General features: G+C 47.1%; 1 protein-coding gene across 17 annotated transcripts in view; it reads right to left on the minus strand.

The window, feature by feature from the left end:
* Window positions 1-3813: 3813 nt before the first annotated feature.
* Window positions 3814-23021, minus strand: part of LOC128879523 (protein artichoke-like) — a 96235-nt gene continuing 77027 nt past the window's right edge. For 16 of the 17 annotated variants that reach the window (XM_054128751.1, XM_054128748.1, XM_054128747.1 and 13 more), the window contains 4 exons: window positions 11260-11553; window positions 7499-10591; window positions 6219-6562; window positions 3814-6058 (listed from right to left, as the gene is read on the minus strand). In XM_054128751.1, the coding sequence (XP_053984726.1) occupies window positions 5516-6058; window positions 6219-6562; window positions 7499-10591; window positions 11260-11553 (4274 nt within the window). In that variant the 3' untranslated portion in view covers window positions 3814-5515. Of the gene's footprint in view, window positions 6059-6218; window positions 6563-7498; window positions 10592-11259; window positions 11554-17623; window positions 17721-17812; window positions 18036-23021 lie in introns of those variants that run through there. The other variant, XM_054128734.1, reaches the window with a different exon arrangement.

Consider the following 23021-nt stretch of genomic DNA (forward strand, 5'->3'; position numbering starts at 1 on the left):
GATCTTCGATCCGCTACAACGATCGTATCACCAATTATGTTCCCCGATAAAATTGCTGGCTTATCGAAAGGTTTCGAAGGTTGCGAAACGACAAATTACAACGACAAGTCGTACATTGAATCGTTGATAAGTGTCACGTAGCAGTTCTCGCCACTTAGAGATACCGACTCTAAGACATTCTATCTTAGGATATTAACCTTTCGATGTCAAAGGGTTAATGAGTTATCGAAGCAGGATGGTAGAAAGATTAAAATTTCATTTCCTTCGTTCAATAAGTGTCATTTATGGACGATTCGACGCATTTTTAACAACATTTTTCAACGGTTCAACGTTTTTACAACCAGACGATTATTCCAAGTTTAATAATGATAACATTTATTTTAGAAATTATTCCATTTAATCACTGATAAGCAAGGAGTCCAACGGTGCTTAAATTGTGCTTCGAAACGCGTATGCTCCCGCGAACGCCGTGTCACGGGCGTGTTTATTTCCCAGCAGATAGTGAATAAATATTAATTGTGCGCTATTGGTCGAGCGACGTATAGCTTGTTCGCTTTCGCAGGTCTTTGCGAAAATAATGCACGGCGCATTAATTTTCACGGGCCTTGCGTGCGGCGCGCACCATATTGGGTTACGTGTTCAATTTTTCACGCAATTGCGCGTAAACATGTCCTCGAGTTCTTCCTCCTTTTTATGACGCATATTTTTTGCGCAAATGGAGCATCCTCTATATCCAAAGCGGCGCAAATTAAAAGTCAAATAAACAACAAGATGCAGGATGAACACGAAAGTGGCAACTCGGCAGACTTTACCTCTTTACGACTAACAACGTCATCACGATTATTCGCAAAAAATATATTTCACCCCACAAGAGCACACACCAAACGAATAATAAAAACCTCGAAAGCATCGATCTTCCCGTTTACTCGGAATAAATTCCCTGGAGCCCAAAAAAAGGAAGTCTGCTCCTTTAATTAAAAAATTGTATTCGTAAATTGTAAAACACGTGGAACGAGAAAAAGATCCCCGTCCTTCAGCTCTGAGCCACCCGAACACACCAGGGTACAAAGCTTTCTTGCTTTTCAGCGTGCAAGAGAATCGAGGAAACAATGGTGGCAAGAAAAAGATACGGACCGAGACGTGGGTGAAGAGAAGGTGGGGAGGGAAGGCAGATGAGAAAAAGGATACTGTACGTTGTGCCCCGTGCGGCGAGACGTGGATACGGAGTCTAATACAATTGCTTCTGTAGCAAGTTCCTCGAGAGTGCAGCGTTACAGACTACGTCGTTGCTATAGAGCTACCCCAGGCTTTTCTGTCTGACGGTGTTCGCAGCCGGCGAGGTATCTTGCTAGGAGTGCAGTTACACTGCACGCTCTAACGGCGTGCTGCGCTCCTTATTAATAGGTGCACTTGGAAACTGCACGCCGCTGGGCCGGTCTACAGAGCGAAAGGTTAACAATGGGGCCACGCGAGCTGCGGCCGGAACGGAGGCGAGGGCTCAATGGCTACGGCCATTATTTATAACGCGTTGCTTGAACCGAGGAATGGCCAGAGCTGGCAAGTAAATCGTTCTATCGTTTATTAACGCCGGGGGCGTGAAAATGCATGGCGCCGCGGTGTCCGGTGAACTCACCTAGACGTCACTGAATCATAAGATAAAGGCTGTTCCATGCCAAAGCGATTTTTATATTCTCCATACCAGGGATCTTAATCACGCTGAAATATATTGTAGTACGTATGATATAAGGAGGGGTTTAAGTTATCGGTTCTATGGTTTCGTAATTATTTAAAAAATGGGAGTCCTCGAAGTTTGCATTATTTACGAAAGTTGGTGAAAGGTGCCTTTGTACACGAATTTTTAATTCTATTAAAGATGAATTCTTCCGAGTAAACTTTACCTGAATTACAAGAATGACTTTTACAACAAATAATATTATTTATACCTGCATAATACCTATAATATAAATATACCTATATTAACCTATATATACGCCTTAATCGTTTTCTGGAAGGAAGACTTTTCATTCATGGTATAATGCACTTTAACCCCGCAGGGGTTCACTTTATTTTAACACGGTTACAAATCGCTCGTGGCTGTTCTTACTGTTCGGACACGGCTCTCGCAGCGGGTAGCTTCTTATTAATAGACGTGCTTAGAATCCGAAGGTCCTTGTAGCACCTTGTACTTTGCAGAGTTTAACAATAGCTACCGGATGGAGTGGTATAATGTGAGGGCGTGAAGCCCGATAGCATGGTTAGGGGACTTGCGTAACACAGAGTGCGATTTACAATTTGATGTTACAGAGAGATCTCCGGATCTAAGGGCTTCGTTTATGGCGCAAAACTACTCTCATTCCTTAGAAGGAAAAGAGTATTTTCTTTTTTGTAAACGATTGCCTAACGTTACTATTCATGTCTGCGACAGATTCGCAGAGGCCCATGACCTGTGGCAGCTGGCGAACCCTCGGGAGTTAATTACGCTTCGTAATTGCGAACCGAGAACCGAGTCTCTATTAATGTACAAGGTTTACCTGGATCTTTTCTCACTGGCTTTGAATCGAACCTGCTTTTATACTAATCCCATATACAGGGCAGCCGTAAGGTTCTCCGTTGAAGCATCACGGGGTTAATTCAATTCGGCAATGCCGCGAGCGTACCTTTCGGAAAAATCCAAACAGTGTGTGTCAACTCGTGGCTCCATTATTCACGGCGCTAAATGTTGTTAATTGAAATAGAAATTCCGGGGAACTCGGAGAACAACGATTGCTTGGTCCATTAGCAATCCTTCGAGGCTAACTAAATCTCTAGGGATACTAACCTGGACTTAAACCTTAGGGTTTTTGAAGGTTTCGTCGAAACTTCTTGCTGTTACTATAGAGTAGACCATTTGGATTCGCGTCATTTAAATTTTTAAGGATCTGCTACTTTTGTACTACCTCTTGTCTCTTGAGACCTCTTGCTACCTCCTTAAGGTACAAAGTAGACATCCAGTTCAACTTTGTTCATCTTTTATACTTTTGATAACCTACTCCCTTGTTATCCAACGTGGTCCCATGTCGTTTAAATAATCAAAAGTGTACTACGTCTCTAGATTTCATCCTTTGAGGACCTCTTGTCGATATAACCCTTTAACGAGTAAGCATTTTTGGGCAATCCACGCGGTTTCTGTGTAAACTTTGTTCCATAACATCTATATAAATAAAATTGAATAATAGTCTTTTAGAATGTCTAATAGAATAACTTTGGACGCACCGTCATTACGTTATCTAGCGGCACACGTCAGTCAGGACGCACCGGTGCGTCCGTACTCGGCAAAGGGTTAACCTACGAAGATGTTTGCTTGGCATTTCTTTCTGGTTTTTTAAATAAACCATCTGAATAATTGGATAATTTAGCGTTGAAGGTGGGACGGGTGCGTTCATACGAGCGAGCATTATTGAGAGCGAGCAATTCGATATATCCCCAGAGCGGGTTGTTTTGGTTTCGACGTGCCACATCGGAACTGATTGACGCTCTGGGATATACTCGGTCTGACCCGGAGTTAATTACGGAACCTAAGCGAACCACAAGCCTGCGCTAAGCCGCTTGGACCAAGTCGCCATTATAATTAATTAATTAGTCGTATGGGATGTGACTTAATGTATCGTCTGCGATACATCTACGGAAGTTCCGCTCGGTTCCATTACTGCTCGAAACTAGAATCTTTCCTTACCTTTGCCCGTTGCTCGGAATGATCCACGGCAGAGATCCTGAAAAATGCCAGGGATTTTGGAAATTAGGCAAAGGTGTTAGGGTGCAACGAACGAGACATGATTCGTAGCTTTGGTGTATTTTTATTAACCGAAATCCTAGGCTATAATAAAGAATGCTATGTGTATACATATCCTCTATCTATATACAATAAATCCATCTTCCACAACGTTACCGCGTAACATTTGGCAACTCGAAACCGATTCTCTGTTCTCTTTTTCTTGGCAGGAGTCACGCGTTAGTCAGTCGAAATTCGAGAAGTGCTGGCTCCCGGACGATCAGTGACGACGGTCCTATAATACAGAGCCGCGACCGTCGCTTCCCAAACAGCAGTGAATGTAATCTCGACTTTGGTGATTTCAAACTTTTAAGACTGTGTAGATTCGAGTCGATTTGAATGTTAATTTGAGGTTAGAATTTGGACAGGTCTGAAAGTCTTTGTCCGCCTTGATGGGTTTTGAAACTCTCGTCGAGTTGGAAACATATGAATGCATTTGGGGATTAATTTTTAATTTTGAAAACCAGTTATTATTAATACTAGCTTATGATCAGTATTGACATTATTATATTAATATTATTAATTACCATCGTACAAGTTGCTATATTTTATCAAATGTATACCCAATTTGTGTCATACTTGACGTGAATGTAAAAATTAATTCGAAGTTTCACGTGTCTGTAAATGCAGTTCGAGGCTCAAAAGTTTGAAAGCCCATAAAGAATTCTGTATCCATCGAGACTTCCAAGCCTGGATTCGAAGTAATGTTCGATTCGTTCCAGAGCCCACCGCTACTTCTCCGTCTTCCGGTCGTGGTCGCTTAGAAAGAGACAGAGATAGAAAGAGAAAGAGCGAGAGAGAGAAAGTGTGAGAAAGGAAATAAAGAAACGTCGAGTCTTCTAGAAGATCGCTTCTTAATTAAGTTTAGTGCTGATCGTTTGGGACTATCGATACGAGTAAGTGTAATATTGCTTGCGCAGCACTATAGGAGTATATCTCCTCTCGGGATATACGAGCGTCGATACGAACATTGTTAAGTCACGTTCCGTAGACTATTATTTACAAAAAAAAAGTGTGTTTGCGTGTGTCTGTGTGACGGTATCGTACATACAACGTGAGCGTCGGAGTTAATGAGGGGAAAACGGCATTAAAAAATCAGTCTTCGTAGGAGTAGATTCGAATTGTTCCAAAAAGGGGTCGTTTACGTCGTTGTTCGGTTCACGTGAATGGTCGGAGGATCTGTTCAGCAACAGACAACGTCGCGCGTATTTGTTAGAAATTAAGGTCCGCGGATAATCGGTCGACCGAGCAGCGCCCGTCGAGGTCCCTTTGTTCCCAAAGGGTTTCCGACCCAGTGAATCGAGTCTTCGAAACTTTTGGCACGCGAGCAGTGGTTATGTCCTTCACTGACACTTCGAAAACCTCCAGACGGATCGACAGGCGAAACTAGCTCGCCAAGTTCTGGTCGGGATCTACGCGTATCAGTTTTTGGCACTTGATCGAAACCAGCGTCGATTCGTAGCTACCTACACGAGTAGTCCGTGGCTACTACCGAGCACCCACACCTCTACGGTGTACCCAGATAAACGTCGAATCTCGAAGAACGAAACGAGGGTGGCACGTTGCGATTAGGGAACGTCATTTGTCGACATTCCTCGGTGGGTTCGCTCGGCAGGGCACTCATCCGAAGAGGCCCACGCAGTTAGGGGCGGTCTTCATCTCGATACCGCGGAGATCAGCCTCTTTGCGAGACTCCTTCGGTATGTGCTACGAGTTCAGAGGCGTGGTTCCGATGTTGCTGATGAAGCTGGGGCAAGCGTTGTCCGCCCTGTCGCCGCTCTGCAGCGAGTAGTGCCTGTAGGTCATGTAGGCCTGCGGATTTGAGGACAGAGGCTGATCCCTTTTTTCCGTGGACCTCTGCTTCTTCATCTTCATGTAGCCCAGCACCGAGATCAGGACCACGAACACGACGAAGCCCATGCAGCTACCGACTATCAGGCCCAGCCTTCTAGTCAGGATGCTGGTCAGACCCCCTCTGTCGCTCATCGTCCCGTCCCCCACTATCGAGTCCGGCGCGTCCAGGGTCCGGACCTCCGTGCACAGACTCGTGGGCGAGGTGACCATCACGGGTAGGGCGGAACCCTCGATCACGTCGTCGTGGGAGGCATTCCATTGCCAAGAACCGATGTCCTCGGGGATCGGTGTGCCCCAGCTGCCGAGGCCAAGGACGCAAATCAGGTACCGCGTGTCCGACGCCAGCTTTGTCAGTCTCACCGAACGTGCTTTTGGGTCGAGGAGCTTGCCACGCACCTAAAACGCAGATGAAGGTGGAAGGATTAGTGACTTTGTCAAGTGTATCAGGGCATTGTAGTCTGGTTACATTAGCCGTGATCTTGATTAGGATATGGTGTAGAAGAAAGGATGAGTATCGGTAGTCCTTTTTGACAGGAGCCTTGAACGAAACACTCACTTCATCGACGTTGTCCAGGGCGTGGTAGGCTACTTGATAGCCATGTAGTCCAGAATGGTTTCTGCTCTGCCAGGACACGAGGACGGAGAAAGGCTGTATATCCTGAATGGCGAGCTTGAGAACCAGTGGAACGGAGCAGAAAGCGTGAGGGTCGAGATCGAGGAAAACCAGACCGCGTAGTTCCGGCGGTTGTTCGCATCTCAGCAGACCACCCTCGACGTCTCCGACACCGACGCCGTTTCTTCCGCGACCGCGACCACCGCCCACTCCGCTAACCAGCTTCTGATGGTCCCTCAGCCATTCCCAGAGTTCTTGCGACTCGCAGCCGCAGTGTAACGGATTCTCTGCGAATTATCAAGTTAGAAGGCGTTGCGGTTATTCTTAGAGGATGTTTTGGGAGAGGATATTGCGCAGCCAGTGTCGCTAAGCGGGACGTATGCAGACACTCGTAAAGGCTTGCATAAAAAGTTTAAACTAGACCTTGGCGGATTCCATCGACGAGGATTCTAGAGCTGATAAATATGTATTAGAGTAAACGTGACTATCTGTGAAAACTTTCTTAATCATTTGTGTTAACATATTTTCTCTGTAGTACGGGCGTCGTAATTTAATCTAAATTAATTTTCATAGTTAGCTCACGATAACTCGAGCACAATTACAGAAACTGTCCGCTCGAATATTCCTGGAGAGGAGGGGATTACCAGGAGCCACTGAAACATTGATACGAAGTAGCACGTGGAGACCAAGACACGTTCATAGGGCTTTCCATTAAATTTGGAAGTCTTTTTGGGGGGTAGGGGATTAGGGGTAGCAGCTGGTGGACATTATACTTCCGTAAGGGACTAGTTTGCAGACTTGAGAGGAGAGGATGAGACAGAATGGCAGAGCGTGTTTGATTGTCCCGATGTTGAGTATCGATTCGAGACGATTGTACGTGACCAGCGATATGATTGGATTTCCAGCGACAGTAACTCCATTTGGATCGATAGCTTCAATATATACACTGTTATTCCCTCTAGCTCACGTGCACATTGAATAAAAGTCTTCCGAACAAACGAAACATTGGTACTGCATTAATCAAAACTTCGACTTTTCTTTTTGCCCAGTAGCTTCCTTTCGACAAAGTTTCAAGACGGCTTGACTTCAATTTTTAAATGGATACCTCTCTTTACTTTGACCATTTTCATAAGAATGACTATCTGGTAAATTATGTTTAACGATCATTTACGGAGCGTAAATAAATTAAAGTGGATACCTAGAATCCTAATTAATTACGTTACCTTCAGCACGCAAGCTCCGTATCTGCGTCTCCAGCGGTCGAAAAGCGTTCAGCGGCAGATTCTCCAAGTAATTCCTGCTGAGATCCAACAATCTCAGTTTTTTCAAGGGTCTAAACGCCTCGCTGGAGATAGCGTTAATCCAATTCCCGTAGAGATGCAATTCCTCCAGGCTGACCAAATTCTTGAACGTCACCTTGTCCACGATTCCTATCTGATTGTACGAAAGGTCCAGTATCTGAAGGGACTTGAGGTCCTGGGGAAATTCCTCGAGCTCTTTTAGTCGATTGTGGGTCAGGTTTAGAATCCTCAGGTACTCCATGCCCTGGAGCCTCTCCTTGGGGAGGATCTCCAAGCTGTTCATTCCAAGATGCAACGTTAAGAGGTTAGGCAAGCTCCTGAAAGCTCCTGGCGAAACCCTGAGGATGCCATTCTGGCTCAAGTAGAGATGCAGTAAAGCGGGAAACGCTTCAAAGTCTTGAGACGTGACTATGCTCAAATTGGTACCCGATATGTGGACTTCTTGAAGAATAGGATACATGGCGTCCCACGCGAGATCGTGGATTCTGTTCAGCGGGTTCCTCGTCAGATTCAGCCAGCGCAGCGCGGGAAGGTTCTGACCTGACAGCGCCACAGCTGGAATCTGTCTGAACTTGTTCTCTGATAGATCTACTTTGCGCAGCATGGAGGAATGAGCGAAGAAGTTGGCCGGAAGAGCGTTCAGGTGGTTGTGACTGAGATCCACGGAGATGAGGCGCGACAGGTTCGCCATGGCGAAGCCGGACATCGTCTCTATTTGATTGTGACTGAGGTGTAACTCTTTCAGGTTCTTCAGGCTGGCGAAACTGGCCACGTTCACGTTCGTAATTTCGTTGTGGGACAACGTGAGGATTTCCAGATTGAGGGCGCTGGCCAACGCGGAATACGGGATATCCTGAAACTGATTGTGGTCCAGCCGGATTTCCCAGAGGGATAACAGCCCGTCGAAAATACCGGGTGGTAGGCTGCGAAGGTAATTCCTATTGAGATGCAGGCGTGCCAAGTTTCGATTCAGTACGAAAATGATCTCTGGCAGTTGGGAAATCTGTGCGTCGTCCAGCAACAGTTTCTGCAGGGACGGCAGCCCGTTCAGGCTGTGTTCGGAGATTTGGCTGAAGTTATTACCAGACGCGGCAAGAGTGCTCAACCCTGGAATATGTAGATTCAATAAGGCTGACGCTGTGAGGAGATTGTCATCCAAGTTGAGGTCGGATAGATATCTGAGGCCACGAAAGGCGCTGCTCTCCACGCTCATGATGGAGCAGTTCTTCAAGTTCAGGGTCCTGATAGGTAGGCCTTCTTGAAACATGGCGTCGTGCAACACGGTCAGGTTGTTGTTAGCCAGGTCAAGCACTTTGAGTTTCTTAAGAGCGGTCAGGGCGTAGGGGTCCAGTCTTCTCAAGCCGTTGTCCTGGAGATATAGTTCTTCGAGTTCGTGCAATTCGGAGAACGTCCTCGCGGTGATATGACTGAGCTTGTTCATGCTCAGCTCCAAGAACTCCAGAGCCTGCATCGGCTGGAAGGCGCCGTCCTCGATACTGGATATCGAGTTGTTGGTCAAGTACAGCCGCTCTACGAGAAGCAAGTCTCTGAAAAGGGGTGCCTGTAGGTGCGTTAGCCTGTTGTGACCCAGCCACATGATCCTCACCGAAGCCTGTCCACGCAGAGAATCGTTGTGCAACACTGCCAATCCGTTGCTGTCCAACTGAATGGACACCAAGGAACTCCCCCCAGAGGACGACTCGGAGGTGGACAACTGGAACACGTCGCCCAACACCGTCAGCTGATTTCCCTGTAAATTAACATGCTGAAGGCTGTTCAGCGTCCTCAATGCGCCGGTCTCCATGTCGGTGATGGCGTTGTTCTGCAAGTGAAGCTCCAGCAACGACGGCAGGGGTGAAAAAACCCCCCGCTTCACCTCGGTGATGTGATTGTCTTGCAGCCGTAGCTCCCTCAATTGATACAATTTCAGGAAAGTGCCTGGTTGCAGCTCGCGAATCTTGTTTCCGTCTAGGGACAGAGAGGAGAGATTTCCGCAGTGCTCGAGAAACTCTCGCGGCACCTTCTCGATGTAGTTGTTGCTAAGATATAATTGGGCCAATTGCGTGAGACTGCTGAGTCCCTTCCCATCGATTCTTCTGATGGCGTTCTGCTGGAGGTAGACGACCGCCAGGCTGATGCTGCCGATAAATGCGTCACCGGGGATCTCGAGGATATTGTTCTCCGCCAGGTACAGTTCCCTCAACTCCGGCATCCTCGCGAAAACCCCGCCGATGTAGTGAATGTGATTGTGGCTCAGCTCGATGGTGCGTAGCCTTTCGTTCCCTTTGAACGTGGCTATATCGAGGAACACGATCTTGTTGTGGCTGAGATCGATCGACTCTAGGTCTTTGAGGGAGACGAACGCGTCCTTGTGAACGGTTTCGATCGAGTTGTAATAAAGCGAGAGGGTGTGCAAAATGGGACACGACCAGAAGCAGTCCTCGGTCAGTTTCTCGAAGTTATTGCTGCTCAAGTCCAGGATTAACAGCGAGCTGAGTCGGCTGTACTTGCCATTGGGTAGCTCCGATATCTCATTCCACGCGAGTCTAAGAGACGCCAGGCTCTCCAGTCTCCTCAGAGGAGCCATGGGGAACATTTTCAACTTGTTCTCGGCCAGGTCCAGATCACTAAGGCTGTCCTCCAAACCTGCGAACGCGTACTCGGAGATCTTCGATATCTGATTGCCCTTCAGCGTCAGCTTCATCAACTTCAGGTCGTACAAGCAGTACGAGGAGAGCTCCTGTATCAAATTGGCCTCGAGATCCAAGGCGGCCAGCTTGTGCAAGTTGGCCAGCGACTTCTGCGGCACGTGGGACAAACGGCTGGACACCAGAGCTAACGACTCCAGGCTATCCCTCAGATTCGTGAACGCTCCCTCGCTAATTTCACGGAGGGACGAGTGAGAGATTTGTAGGTGTCTGATCTGAGAGCCGGGCGGGAAGCAGCTGTCTTTCAATTCCTCCACGCTTTTGTCCAGCTCGTAAACGCTCAACGACTGCACCATTGTACCGGCTCCTGGAAACGGTCGTAAAGGGCAGGGCCATTAATTTCATTAGCCCGCGATAACGTGAAACTTAGATTTCCCCGCGTTAGTCGCGGTCGATTCGTGGATTTTATAGCTGCCGTAAAAGATAATGAATTGTTCGAGGAGGTTGGTCCAGGAAATGTCACGCAGTTGATTCGAGGATCGCGCAATACTTTGCTGGAATCGGTAACGTTTGAGAAACTATTTTGTGTATTGCTACTCTTTTGATGCGCTGTACGGTTCAAACTTTAATGTTTTCGGAAATATCTTTTGCATGTCCGTATTCTCTAATCGTATCCTCAACGGCGAACAAATAGTCTAGCACACGATCCGAGGCTACCCCGAACCGGGCTACCTCGTTAACGAGAAACGTTTATCCACGCGCGTTTTAAAGTGGCCCATTGAATGCTAATTAATTTTCCATCCCACGCGTACGAACAAACACGGACGCTGTTATTCTGATTATAATAACAATCTCCGCCCCCCTCCCCCCTCGTTATTACAGTGTTCCAATGCATGCAGCCGAGTCGTTTCGTTAGTAAATGAAAATTGAACGCCACGCGACGCCCTATCGAAAAAGTTTCTCACGACGGAAGTTGCATTATCCTTATGTCGAGAGTTCGGAGTTTGCATTACGTTCAAGGGGTCCTGTACTCACCGCCTGCGTTCAGAACGCCCTGCATAGTGGTCCTCAGGGTTTCCTCGGTAGCGCCAGCGCATTCTAGGAAAAAACCATCCTCAATATTGTAACAAGGACAGCCTGGAATAGTCTCGGGGGGCGGGCACTTGGCTATCTGGGCGGTAGCGAGACTCTGTATTAGTAGAATCTGTACGATCAGCCTCAGGGCATGTTGTGTCCCGACGCGAGATCGTCGTCTCCATCGTCCTAGTGCTCGCGTCATCGTGGCGCTGCATTCGTCACTGCAACTCGCGATGGCGGAGGGGATTCCCACTGAAACAATAGAACGCAAGCTTTAATTCGTGTTATAAGGTCTGACGGTAACAAAAAGGTGTGATTGCTCGAGCTACATCAAGTGGAAGTCCTTACTTAACCGCAATATACAGAGGTTGGGTTTATATTTAAATGATGTAAGTGAGGTTAGGTCTACATCCAAGATCAGTGGGGTAAAAAATGAGTTGTTAAATTCTCACGCATGAAAATTGCACACTTTTCAGTCAAAAGAAGTGGCTAGTTTTTACGAAACGGCACCCCTTTGCTGCCGATCTGTGTGATATATCTTTAAAATGGGAGTCTTCGACTCGCACTTCGTCAATTATCGCGATCGATACAGCAATTCAGACGATAATGAACTCCACCTCCTCTTCGTAATAAGAGTACTGTCTACTTCTTTCACGATGCTTTTTGCTTCTTTCTTTTCCGTCTTCGTTGCCGTCATCGAAGCGGAAAATATTAAGAAGGTTCAAGGAACTGTCATTACGACGCCTTGGTCCTTCGTCTTTTAATTATAACGAGGCCGAACGCCTGCGCAACGCCGCTGCGATTTAATAATCTTCTTGTTAGCTTAATGATAACGTCGGTCCTTGTCTGTTCCTTGACGTTTTCAGAGATTGCGAATCATTCGGGGTTAGTAGCGTGGAATGCTCCAGTTTGTCACGTTGCAAGAGTAATGGGTCTCGCCTCAGGCTGAATGGAGACAACAAATTTTTGATTACGTGATATCGGATTATTCAGACAAGGTATTCCGCGGTTTTGAATAATTCAAGTGGAGGAACGGGTGGACCTTTTAGCTATAGCGCAACGGGGCCTCTGGTAATTAAATACTGCTCAGTCGGTGCAGGGTGGGTCGTGAACAAAGCAGAAGGGGAGTATTGTCGCGTGATCTTAACACGCGTTTCCGCTGTCCGCACGCCGGCTCGATCTGTTGCTAATAATTTTGCAAGGAAACATCCTATCAAGAGGACCAGTTAAATAGTCACCCGCGGCGTCGTTGACGGTGATTTCTAATGAGTTCCCGTCTGTGTGGCGTCCGGCTTTGATATACCGGAAATACACGATTCAGTCCACGCGTTGCTTGCTTACCCTTCTTTCTTCTCCGACGCTACCATTAATTCACTTGGCGCGTGTACGAAACTTATTGCAATGTTTACGATTCGCGGTGTACGTGCTTGATCACTAATATTCTCATCGCTCTGTTTCACATTCGCGAAAATACTCTGGTGGTAGCTACCTGGTGGTGGACGATAGAATCATCTGTCGTACATAAATACGACCTGAGACGATCGGCTGAAAAGTAATTTAAGTATTTGCCGCTAGATGGTTACGGGTCGATCGAACGAGTTGTCTGACGTAGGGGTTAGACAATGGCTAGCTTAGGTTAGTTACGTTACCTAAATTTATCTCGATTCGCCCCGGAAAACTTAATAAATAAAATCCGCCTGCAGTTCGTCGAGTAAATTTTGCGAGATTTCCGTACGATAATCCGGAACTTTGTACAGGTTAGGTCAGCGTTCTTACGCTCCAATTGCGGTCCGCCATTCGTCACTTCCTATCCGTTAATCAAGCCAGCCCGCAAACGGGAATCTCCCTTACTTCAACGGTCGTGGCGAAATAATTTCTGCTTTTCGCGGATGAGTTGGCCGTCGGAGACGGACCGGCGCTGTTAATGCGTCGCATAAATAGCGATCTTCCGGCATGCAGCGTAGCCGGGACACGCTGGTTTCCGTGCGAGACACATTCTGAATACAGTGATTTCCCGCAATAACAATCGCGGAATTATGTATGCCGGGTGCATAGGTTGCGGATTCGAGTCTCATCCCGCCACATCTGCTGGACTATCCTATGGATCATCGGTGCAACCTGGAGGCCAACAAGCTCGATATACCTGTGGATATCGACAAACCTTCGGCGATGCAAAGAGAATGCGCGCTTGCGCGTGACACTTTTTAGAGGTAACCAATCATGCCTGATTACTCAGGCCATTGAAAGCAGAGTCAGATAATTGATGGTGTTGTATCGAACTTTAACAGTGAGAAATAACTCAAGAAAGGGGGTCAGTGCTTTATTGTGGGGGAAATCTTCAAGAGGCATCCTCGACCTTTCGGCAAAGGCTCAGGGATTGCGTAGGACTTATGTACCTACTATAAGCCCCACCCTACAACGTATGCATTAGGGTGGGATGAGGATGGGAGTGGAAACGTCAACGACGCAACTTTCAGTGCTCCTCCTCTCCTCACGTCTTTAGCAGTGTTGGAGATTAGAATTAAACCGGTGCCTGTCCTCGATGAACTGTATAACGAAGAAATGGCTTGTTTTGAAAAATACCTGGAACCCTAGCAGAGTCCAAGTGGTCCTGTCATCACAGGGCTCCCGTAACCTAATCGTAGTCTAAGACCAACTACAGCAGGTACCAAGTGTTAGATAATTGTGGCTGGAAACTTGCTAACTGGTAACTCTAGACCTTAAGCTGCGAGCCAACAGGTTCGGGCCTTAATGCACCAGTCGACAAGTTTAGTTCTTAAGCTACCAGTTAGGCAACTAACGTCTTAAAGTACCAGCCACCAAGTCCAGGCCACGGATTAGTCGCGAAGTTTGGTTCATGCTTTAATTATAGACGTGCATCGAGGAAGATGCCGTATGAGAAAAAAGTGAAGAATTCATCGCTACTTGAACATCCACTTCCGGCTATTTGATGAATTTTTCGAGTGGCAATGTTCGCGAACCACTGCGCAAAAGACACCATTAACGGCTGTAAAAGGGAAACATGGACCCACACGAGGACCACTTTTCCACGATCTGTGTGTCGTGTACCGCGTTTTCGACACGGTGGTAACCTCTAACCACTTAGCGCGCTAAATGGCGTACCCGTGTTCTGTGGAGCTTCCTGCGGTCGGAATGCAGAAAGCGGACCAGAACCATTCAAACTTCCAGCTGCATAAAAACAGTAACCGCCTGATTCGCGGTTTGCGAAACGGTCCGTCTCGGTAATCCCTTAGTTAAGTTGCTGTGGGGCTGCGAGACTGGGAACGAAGTCCACTGGCTAGCCTTAATGAGAATCTTTGAAAAGAAGAAGTAATAGACCTAGTGGAACTGTAGAGGTGCGTTCTATTTGGCTCATCACTCGGAGGTCTGCAGATCGTTTTGACCAGGTCTAGGGGATCGGTAAAATAACAATCGGTATAGATAGCCGTGTGGAGACACCTCGTGGACGACAAATGAGGTAATTGCTAAAGGGCGCCTATTACAGCAGACACGTTCTCTCCTTTCATGGTGGTGGTAACATTATCAGGAATTCCTGCCATTAGAGCCGCTATTTCGTCGGCACTTTTTCGATGGCGCTTGTAAGTTTCCAGGGGGAAGCCCAACGGCGTTGTGGTTGTAATCTCGTAAAAGTCACTCTCGCGAAAAGACGAGCGTGTTTTTGCGTGCCGCGCGAGTGGGCCACAAAGCGGTCCAACTTTGTATACTGCACCCCGTAGTACCGACCTCGTTCCGCGATCACCGGTTGTATCCGTAACGGGAAAGAAGTCGGTGCAGAAGAAACCATGGCTGGGTGTAGCGAAACTGCCGTCAGGTGTCCGTTCCTCCTTTATATGACGCAGTTTGTTTCTGCACCGGTAGATAGGCCATTCAAAGGTATAGTCGCTGGTAGGGATCTTGTCAGGTTGTAAACCGAAACAGCAGTTATTGCTTTATTGGCACAGGTAACTGATCCCTAGGACGACAGAAATCATGCTCATGTTGCACTAGAGGGCCCCAAAACTAAATACGAAAAACTAAAAGTCTAGAGAGTCCTTTTACAAATTGCTAATCATGCTATATCGAAAGTGTGTGCGAGTAATACTACGCGACGGTTGCCAACGTCCGAAGTTGGGCCAGAAGAAAAGATAAGGCTATTTCAAAATAATGTTAAAGTAAAGGACGTATCAAAGTCACGCTAAATGAGTCGGAAACCAGACGCCAATCAGGTCCAGTTGCGCTCGTCCGGATTGATCCGTAAATAAATAAATAGCGGCCAATAGTATTTTGCCAATATTTTCAGGGCGTTCGAACGCTGTCGCGTCCACTTGATTCTTGACCCCAGGCACGGTTTAATCTGCTCGCCACAGTTCGTCGAAATTCCAAATAATGCGGCGTAAGATCGAGGGGTCGCACAATGCACGGGTCCGATTGAAAATTTTCAACGGAGTCTCGATGAATGCCCGTCACTGGATGCACGAGCTGTCACGCGTCGAATCGACATACGTACACGTATACACACGTACGCGGGGCGTAGAATAGGTTGGAGCCAGGGTAAACCTCGCTCGGATGATTTTCTGTTTACCATCGGTCGAACGTTCCACTGTAACTCTCAGGGTATTTCGGGGAAAGGTTGAGGACGACCGATTAAGGTCGGATTTCACTTGGGATTCGAGAAGCGTTTTCAATTTAAACATTAATCTTCGTACGACTGGCTGACGAGTGACGCTTGAATCCCCTCGAGCCATCGTTTCTTAAACGTTTCTCCATCGTCTGACTCGTAGCCTATATTTTTTATACCCTATTGAGGATTCCTTGAATTCTTGCTGCGATTGTTAGTACAGGCACCGAAGAGAATGGAAGATGGGAAGAAAATGACAGGGGGAGTATGCTAATCCTCGCTAGTGATGAAATTCTATTGATTCATTGCGCGGATATATTAATTTTCGTGGTGTAAATTGCGCGTGCTGAAATTGAGTTCCTGTACAAGGTTTTTATAGCGCGTACTGTCTGGTGCATCGCAAGCTGCTCGTAAACTGCACATAATTCCCTGAATACGCGACCTCGGCCGGAACCTCCACGGGATATGCAGATGGAGTGGTATCGTTAAACCGCAGCTAGTGCTCGTGGTGTGCCTCACGAGACCTTTTGCGAACGATTGTTCATCTCTCCTCCACGAGATCCTGGAGTTCTTGATTCTGTTCGAAGATAAGCTAGGTTAATCTCTGTCAATCAGTGGGATCCTCATTTGTTTGGAACCACAAAACATCGGAGGGTCTTCAACTGGATTGAAATCTTCCGAGCAAGTACCTCTAGACCTCTAATTGATCAAATAGGACATCCAACATTAAAAGGACACGTTAAAATGTATATCCGTTACACTAACAACTTCATATAAATAATCAAATGAAGGACAATATTTCCATTAAACTATTATTATTTGTGTATGATTATGTTTGCTTGGAGTGCAAAGGGTTAATAATTCAAAGTGTCTGAAGGAACGAGCAAACTATTGTATGGATGGAAATCTGGATAGAGATCTAATCCTCTCGCAGTAACATATCCTAAAGGACCTAGCACTTTGTACACCGAAAATTACGATCATTTCAGATCTAACCTAGACCGAGTGCAAGCTATCGCTGTAGCCGGTCAAACGCCACTCTTCTCCAAGCAATGCCTTGCTCAAACAACCAGAGCTACGATTCTTTCATTTCCCCCATCTGATGGTGGCGCCATTTTTTTCGCCTCGCTTTCCTGACCAAACCGAATTCCCAGGGCTCGATCTTCTGGCTAAGCTCACGAAGAGATCGACTTCCCGCGGATATTGCTTCTCGGTGCATCGCCTTTTAACCGGTTTACCTTGTTCTCGTAGGGGTGGAGGGCAAAGCCTAGCAGCCCCGCAGAAGCTTCCAATTTCCGCGCCGCCTATCCTCTTTCAAACGTTTTCACTTCGGGGACTTTTCTTGGTAGTGACTCCGAAGAATCTCTGAAACTGGAGGTTCGGATGAATTCGAGGTGTGCCAGCCCAGATTACCACCTCCCAATTTCGCCCTTCGCGTCGACTAACGGGGACAGGAATTCGCTTTGGATTCCAGGCTGCGATCCTTCCGCCGGAGTTTTTCTTCCAACTAGATTCCGTGCTACAGAGATATCGTTGCTCCGGATCGTGAAGCACTTCCGGAAAGAAACTTGTGATATCTACATCGAGTATCTATCGAGTTCCCTCGGGTAGCTATTCGAAGGACCGTAGCGAGCCTTAAAGCGAAAGTTCAAGGGAATTCGACTATTAGACTCGAATTTTCAATTTCTATGTAAATCAACTGACCGTAGTTGACCCAAGGTTCCACGTCGTTTTCCTTTTGTAAGAAGTTATTAGTCATTACGCATCTCAATCCTCTGCGTCCCATTCGATAACCTAGGCTCTGGAAACAATTGCGTAGCAATAAATTGGTTATAAGACATTATTAATATGGTAATAACATTTGCATATAGAAATTAGATTTTGAATAGTGACCTGGCTGCGTCGTTCGTGCGAGCGTTTGATGTCCGAGGTTTAAGCATCCACGAGCTCTCTACCTTCAGTATGCATTAAAGATTACGTTTCATATCCCTTTGAACTAACATTATTCCTCTTCCGGTTGACGTTCGTAATCCTAGAGCTGGAAAACCCGGCTCCTACGGCTTACCGTTAATTAAAAAAGCATTCTGTTTACGTCTTTGTGTATATCACGCAGCCAGCCTGGGTCCGGAATACCGTTCATAGTTTGCGCGAGGGTGGGTACTGTTTGCGCGGAATGTGGGTTGGGCCGAGTGTACGAAAAATTGACAGAGTTCGCTGAGTGCACCTGCTCTTAAGTAGGGCGGGCTGGCCGAGTGTACGCAGAGTTTCAGGTGCAATAAGATAGAAATGAGTGGACGTGCGCGTGCATGATCGAAAACGCCAGAGCTGCAGACCAAGAGGATTAATTAGGCAGAGTGCAGAGTTAAAGAGTTAAAGGACTTCAGAGATCGTCAGAGGGTATCAGAGACTGCGGTCTACTGGATAGTCCGTAAGGATTGAAAGTACTAGCGGAGCCACGTGGCTCGTTAAAGTTGCAATTAAAATTATTTTATAAAGTGACCGTCTAGAGCAAACTATCACTTAACTGCGAAGCCTCGTTTGACCATTTTAGCGCTAGCAAACCTTCCATTCCATCTGTTAGGTCAAACGATCTCTAGCTATAGCTTTCACTTAAACTTTAAACTCCTTGATCAACTGATAAACCTTCCACATTCAAAAACACCTAATCGTTGCTGAATTAAATGCTTAAGCTACTACGAACCCTGGGTTGTAGGAATCTCACAGGTTCATCCAAGCTTCACGTAACCCTTGTTACCAAACCTACAGCAAACTCTGGACTCCTATCAGTGTGTTTCGTCGGAAATGGATTGGTCCTGTTCATTTTAATCCTGTCTAACTGGAACAAAGTGATTCCCTGTGATCAGAAATCCTTCTATTCCAGCGGGGCACCCATTAATCCCGCGGACCCCGTCGATTCTAGGCGTCGACTCTCAGATTAAAGCGCCTTTCTGATTCCGACAGCAGCTGTCGAACGGGACGAGCTTGCCATAGGGAATGCCGTTGCTCAAATTGGCCGAGACGAGAGGCGTTCCGTCGGAGGACGCAACATCCGTTCGGAATACTTCGATTCAGGGGAGCCAGGACGAGTGCAAACGTGATTTGAATATTTCAGCCACCGATGCTGGCTGGGGGCGGAGCAGTTTTCAGCGTCGCTGACATGCCATGAATTATTTCCATGTCCTTCGTGTTTCCTATGTGTTTTTTCCCGCGTGCCGCCTCCCTTTGTCCTTCCCTGAGTGTATCATCATGCATGAGAGGGTGTAGGTGTCGAATTTCATGGAAAGTGCAAGGGAGTTTGACGAAATGCGACATTATAGCTCAGTTCTAAACCACTCGTAGAGGATACTATAACTGTATCCTGAAATCCTACTTGTTCTTTGTCCACTTTGTCGTGACTACTCCAATAAATCTATGGATATTTAAATTAACTTTGGTTCACAGTATTGATGCTTGATATGGAGAAGAGAACGATACATACTTTTGCTTCTATCCACTTGGTAAGGTAAACTACTTTCTCGGTAACGTAGAGCCCTAATTAGCCGACTGAGTGGTCTGCTTTACTAACGAATCCTACTGCTTTATCCACCGAGTGTCCTATTTCATCGACTCACACGGACCCTTGCGATTAGTCCACGCGTTTGAAATTCAGACCGAGCCGCTGTAGATGATCAGAATTCATTCAGCGTTTCCTTCCGCAAACAGTCCTTTCCGCAGTAGAAGATCATCCGGAAGAAGCGCGTGCCCTCTTCAAACGGGCCCCGCGACGACCCGATGGGGTTGAATATTGAATACGTTCGTCAAGCAGGGAGCGCGAGTTTCAGGTCGGGAAGGGATCGGCCACAGCGGAAACAAATGCCAGATATTCCGGCGGAAAGAGGGAGCTTTCGATCAACGAAAAGTCTCCGGATGGCCGAGGCGAGGGTGGAAACGACCAGTCCGCCGGATTCCACGAGTATTGGCACATACGTAACCCCCTTTCGGTCTCGTTTCCGGAAATCGCTGATCTTCGAACGAGCGTTCCATCGAACGTCCCTTACCGTGCCCGGTGCCTCCTTACGTGGAATAGTTTCGCCATGCTTTCGTGCGATAGCTCTCGAGAATTTACTGCCCTCGTCGTACGTGCAGTAAGTTAAGGGTAAGGACGGGGCGACGGCGGAGGGCAGGGAAAGGAACACACTCGGCGGCTCGACGATTTAAAGTTCGTCGGATTCGAGAGTTACTTCGGCCCCTCTTTCCGGCGATCGCTTGGATACGTTCGTCTACTTTGACGACCGGTTCAATTTCTCCGCGGAGATGAGAACCGTGACACGGTCGATTCTTGGAAACTGGTTTACCAGAACTGGCTACGTGCGGGAGGATCGATGGAAAGGGTGTCCAATTTAATTGTCCGCCTTCGGGAACCTTGTTAATGCAACGACTGGCATTCGCAGAGCACTGCGAGTGAAGTCCATAAAGATCCTCGATACTGATGTCAGAGGACCTGACAGTCCGCAGTGAATGGACCTATGAGTGGCAACGTTCTATACAGATGTGGTGGTTGTTCTGTGAAGAGAGTGAAAGAGGAGGAAAAAGGAAGGGAGTGTCTCATTCTGGGCCTGATAGTGGACTTATCAATAAGGTTACCTAGCCGGGATGTTTGGAGGTCGGTCGAGAATGGTTTATATAGGAAAGTTAGCCGGATCGAGCACTTGTGAGAAACGCGCGGTGTTTCTCTAGTAGCGAGGACAGGAAATGCCAGTACACAGACATCTGGGTTATATCATGTCATCCCCTGATCATAGTTTAGCGAATCTCGCGAAGGATATTCTTATGATTACGTTGTTTCTTCCTTTTCGATCTATTTGTAGCCTTCGCATCATCGCTCCTGCCGCTGATCCTCACACCCCACTGCCTCGAGGACTCCAGACGAGTAACTCTGATTGATTCGCGGCCAACGACGCGACAACCACAATCTATCAAACCCCGATGCATGGGGGTTGCGCCGTTGGCGTGCATCGAGCCTCTAAAAATCAACGGAAGTGTCGGGCCACGTCGGCTCGCGGCTGGATTCCAGAGGCAAGCGGTGGTTACTCGGTTGAGGGAACGGTCGGATGACTATCGAGCTGTAATAAATCCTGAGAAGTTTAAAGGATGCCGTAATGGATTCCAGCTATATATCTCCCTTGGACGACGGTCGTCCGTCGGTTTAGGGGTGGCGGTGTCGAAGAAGGACGATTTCCTAGCTCCGGCATTTCTGCCGATCGAAAAACGCATCCTGGCAGCTATAACTGGATCCTGAAATCCTACTTGTCCTTTGTCCACGGCATTGCAAATGGATTCATTAGAAATGCCTAGTCCATCCATTTAGACATTTCCAGGCCCGAATTGGTCAGCCAACTCACCTGCCCCCTTCGGTCCACCTATTATTCCCGTGTCTGTTATAGTTCCCGTTCGAATCACTCCACTCGGGCGGAAAATGAGAAGGCGCGCCTTGTAAATTGACTCGTCCTTCGTCGCAGCATCACAGAGGACCACGTTTATTACAGACGGAGTCCAACTTCGCGATGCTTAGTCGTCCGTCGACATCGGAGGGTCGAGTTCGTTTCAGATTCGCTTTTTCTTCGTCTCGCGCTTCGCTCTGTCTTCGTGGCGGGGACGAGGAGTGGTCAGGGGTATAAAGAATCCCCGTGGACGGGTTAAAGTATGGCGTAGTACAAAGAGCCGGGGCAGCTCAGCACTTTCAAAGAAATATCGTCCGGGAGATAGGAAGGGCTGCTGAAGAACCGAAGCTAGAGGGGACCAGCGTAGGAGGAACATCGATAGACGGAGATAGCGAACGCGTGTAGCGGTGGCCGGATGCGAATAAAAGAATGACTGAGTATCGATTCGGGTGCCGCGCATCCACGCCTAACCCGTTTTAAGTTTTCCGCCAGCCAGCTCCGCGCGGCTGTAATTCCGTTGCTCGTTTATCCTCCGTGGACAGTTTAATCGATTCCCCATGGTTTTAATCGGTGCCCCGTTGTTTATTCCTGCGAGTCAAGCCGACAATTTCTACTTCAGAATACGTGACGACCTGACGACCGACGGAGAGCCCGGCTGCTCAGGTTGGATGAGGTTATTATGGGAGGACGGATTAACGAACTGGAATCTTTTGTTAACCGAATGACCGTCACTTGGCTGAACATTTTGAGTTTTAATCCTTATCGGACGCTAGAATCGACATCACTTTCAGAATTCTTTTTTAACAATTGTTTTCAACATTTACTGTTATTATCGAAATTTTTAAAATTTTCTTTGTTCATTTTTGGGTTCGATGTATTACAAATCGAGTACAAAAGGTGATATATCACTCGAAATGTCAATGCCTCCATCGCTAATGCTTAACAGGCAACGCAATCGTACCCGCATTTTTCAGAGAGCGAGTTTCGACAGGCTCCGTCCCCGCAGCGACAAAGTACTATTGTCACGTGAGAGGTGACTTACGACCGAGAAGGGTTAATATTTCGAAGTACCGGACTCTTTGGGTTCCGATGTTCGGAAAGTGTCTATTGGAATTTTAGAGTCACTTTTCTGTGAAAAATCAGCTCCGGCAGGAATCTATGAAATCACAACGACACGCAAACTGGGGCTGGCGTGTTAAGTTCGAACAGAAAGTTTGATCAAAATTCACCGAGCGGTCGTTGAATCGTAACGCGCCTGGCAGGCAGATGGACTGACACGACTCGATCTGCATGCGATTCTCGGATGGTGCGCGCGAGAACACGACGAGCAGAGCCGCAAATTATGAAAAAAGTAATATACATTCTGAATTTTGTAAGAGAATAATGTGGAGAATGATGTGGACTTCCCCGTCCGGGGTGCACCGCGTGGAAGCATAAATTTCCTTCGGAGACACATAATTTTTGATCCGCAATTTTTTGTAATTTTCCACGTTTAAAAAGAAAGCGAAAATCCGCAGCGAAGTTTTTTAGCGCAGACCGTCGTTTTCGAGAAAATAGTGTTTGAATATGCATGTGCTGCGCGCGCAGTTGAACGGTGTCTCTTACCTCATACCTTCCTGAATGTTACCATAACATTGAAAAACGTATGAAATAATATATCTGAAAATAAATTATTACTTTTC

This window comes from Hylaeus volcanicus, chromosome 7 (assembly GCF_026283585.1).
Source record: "Hylaeus volcanicus isolate JK05 chromosome 7, UHH_iyHylVolc1.0_haploid, whole genome shotgun sequence".
NCBI lineage: Eukaryota > Metazoa > Arthropoda > Insecta > Hymenoptera > Colletidae > Hylaeus > Hylaeus volcanicus.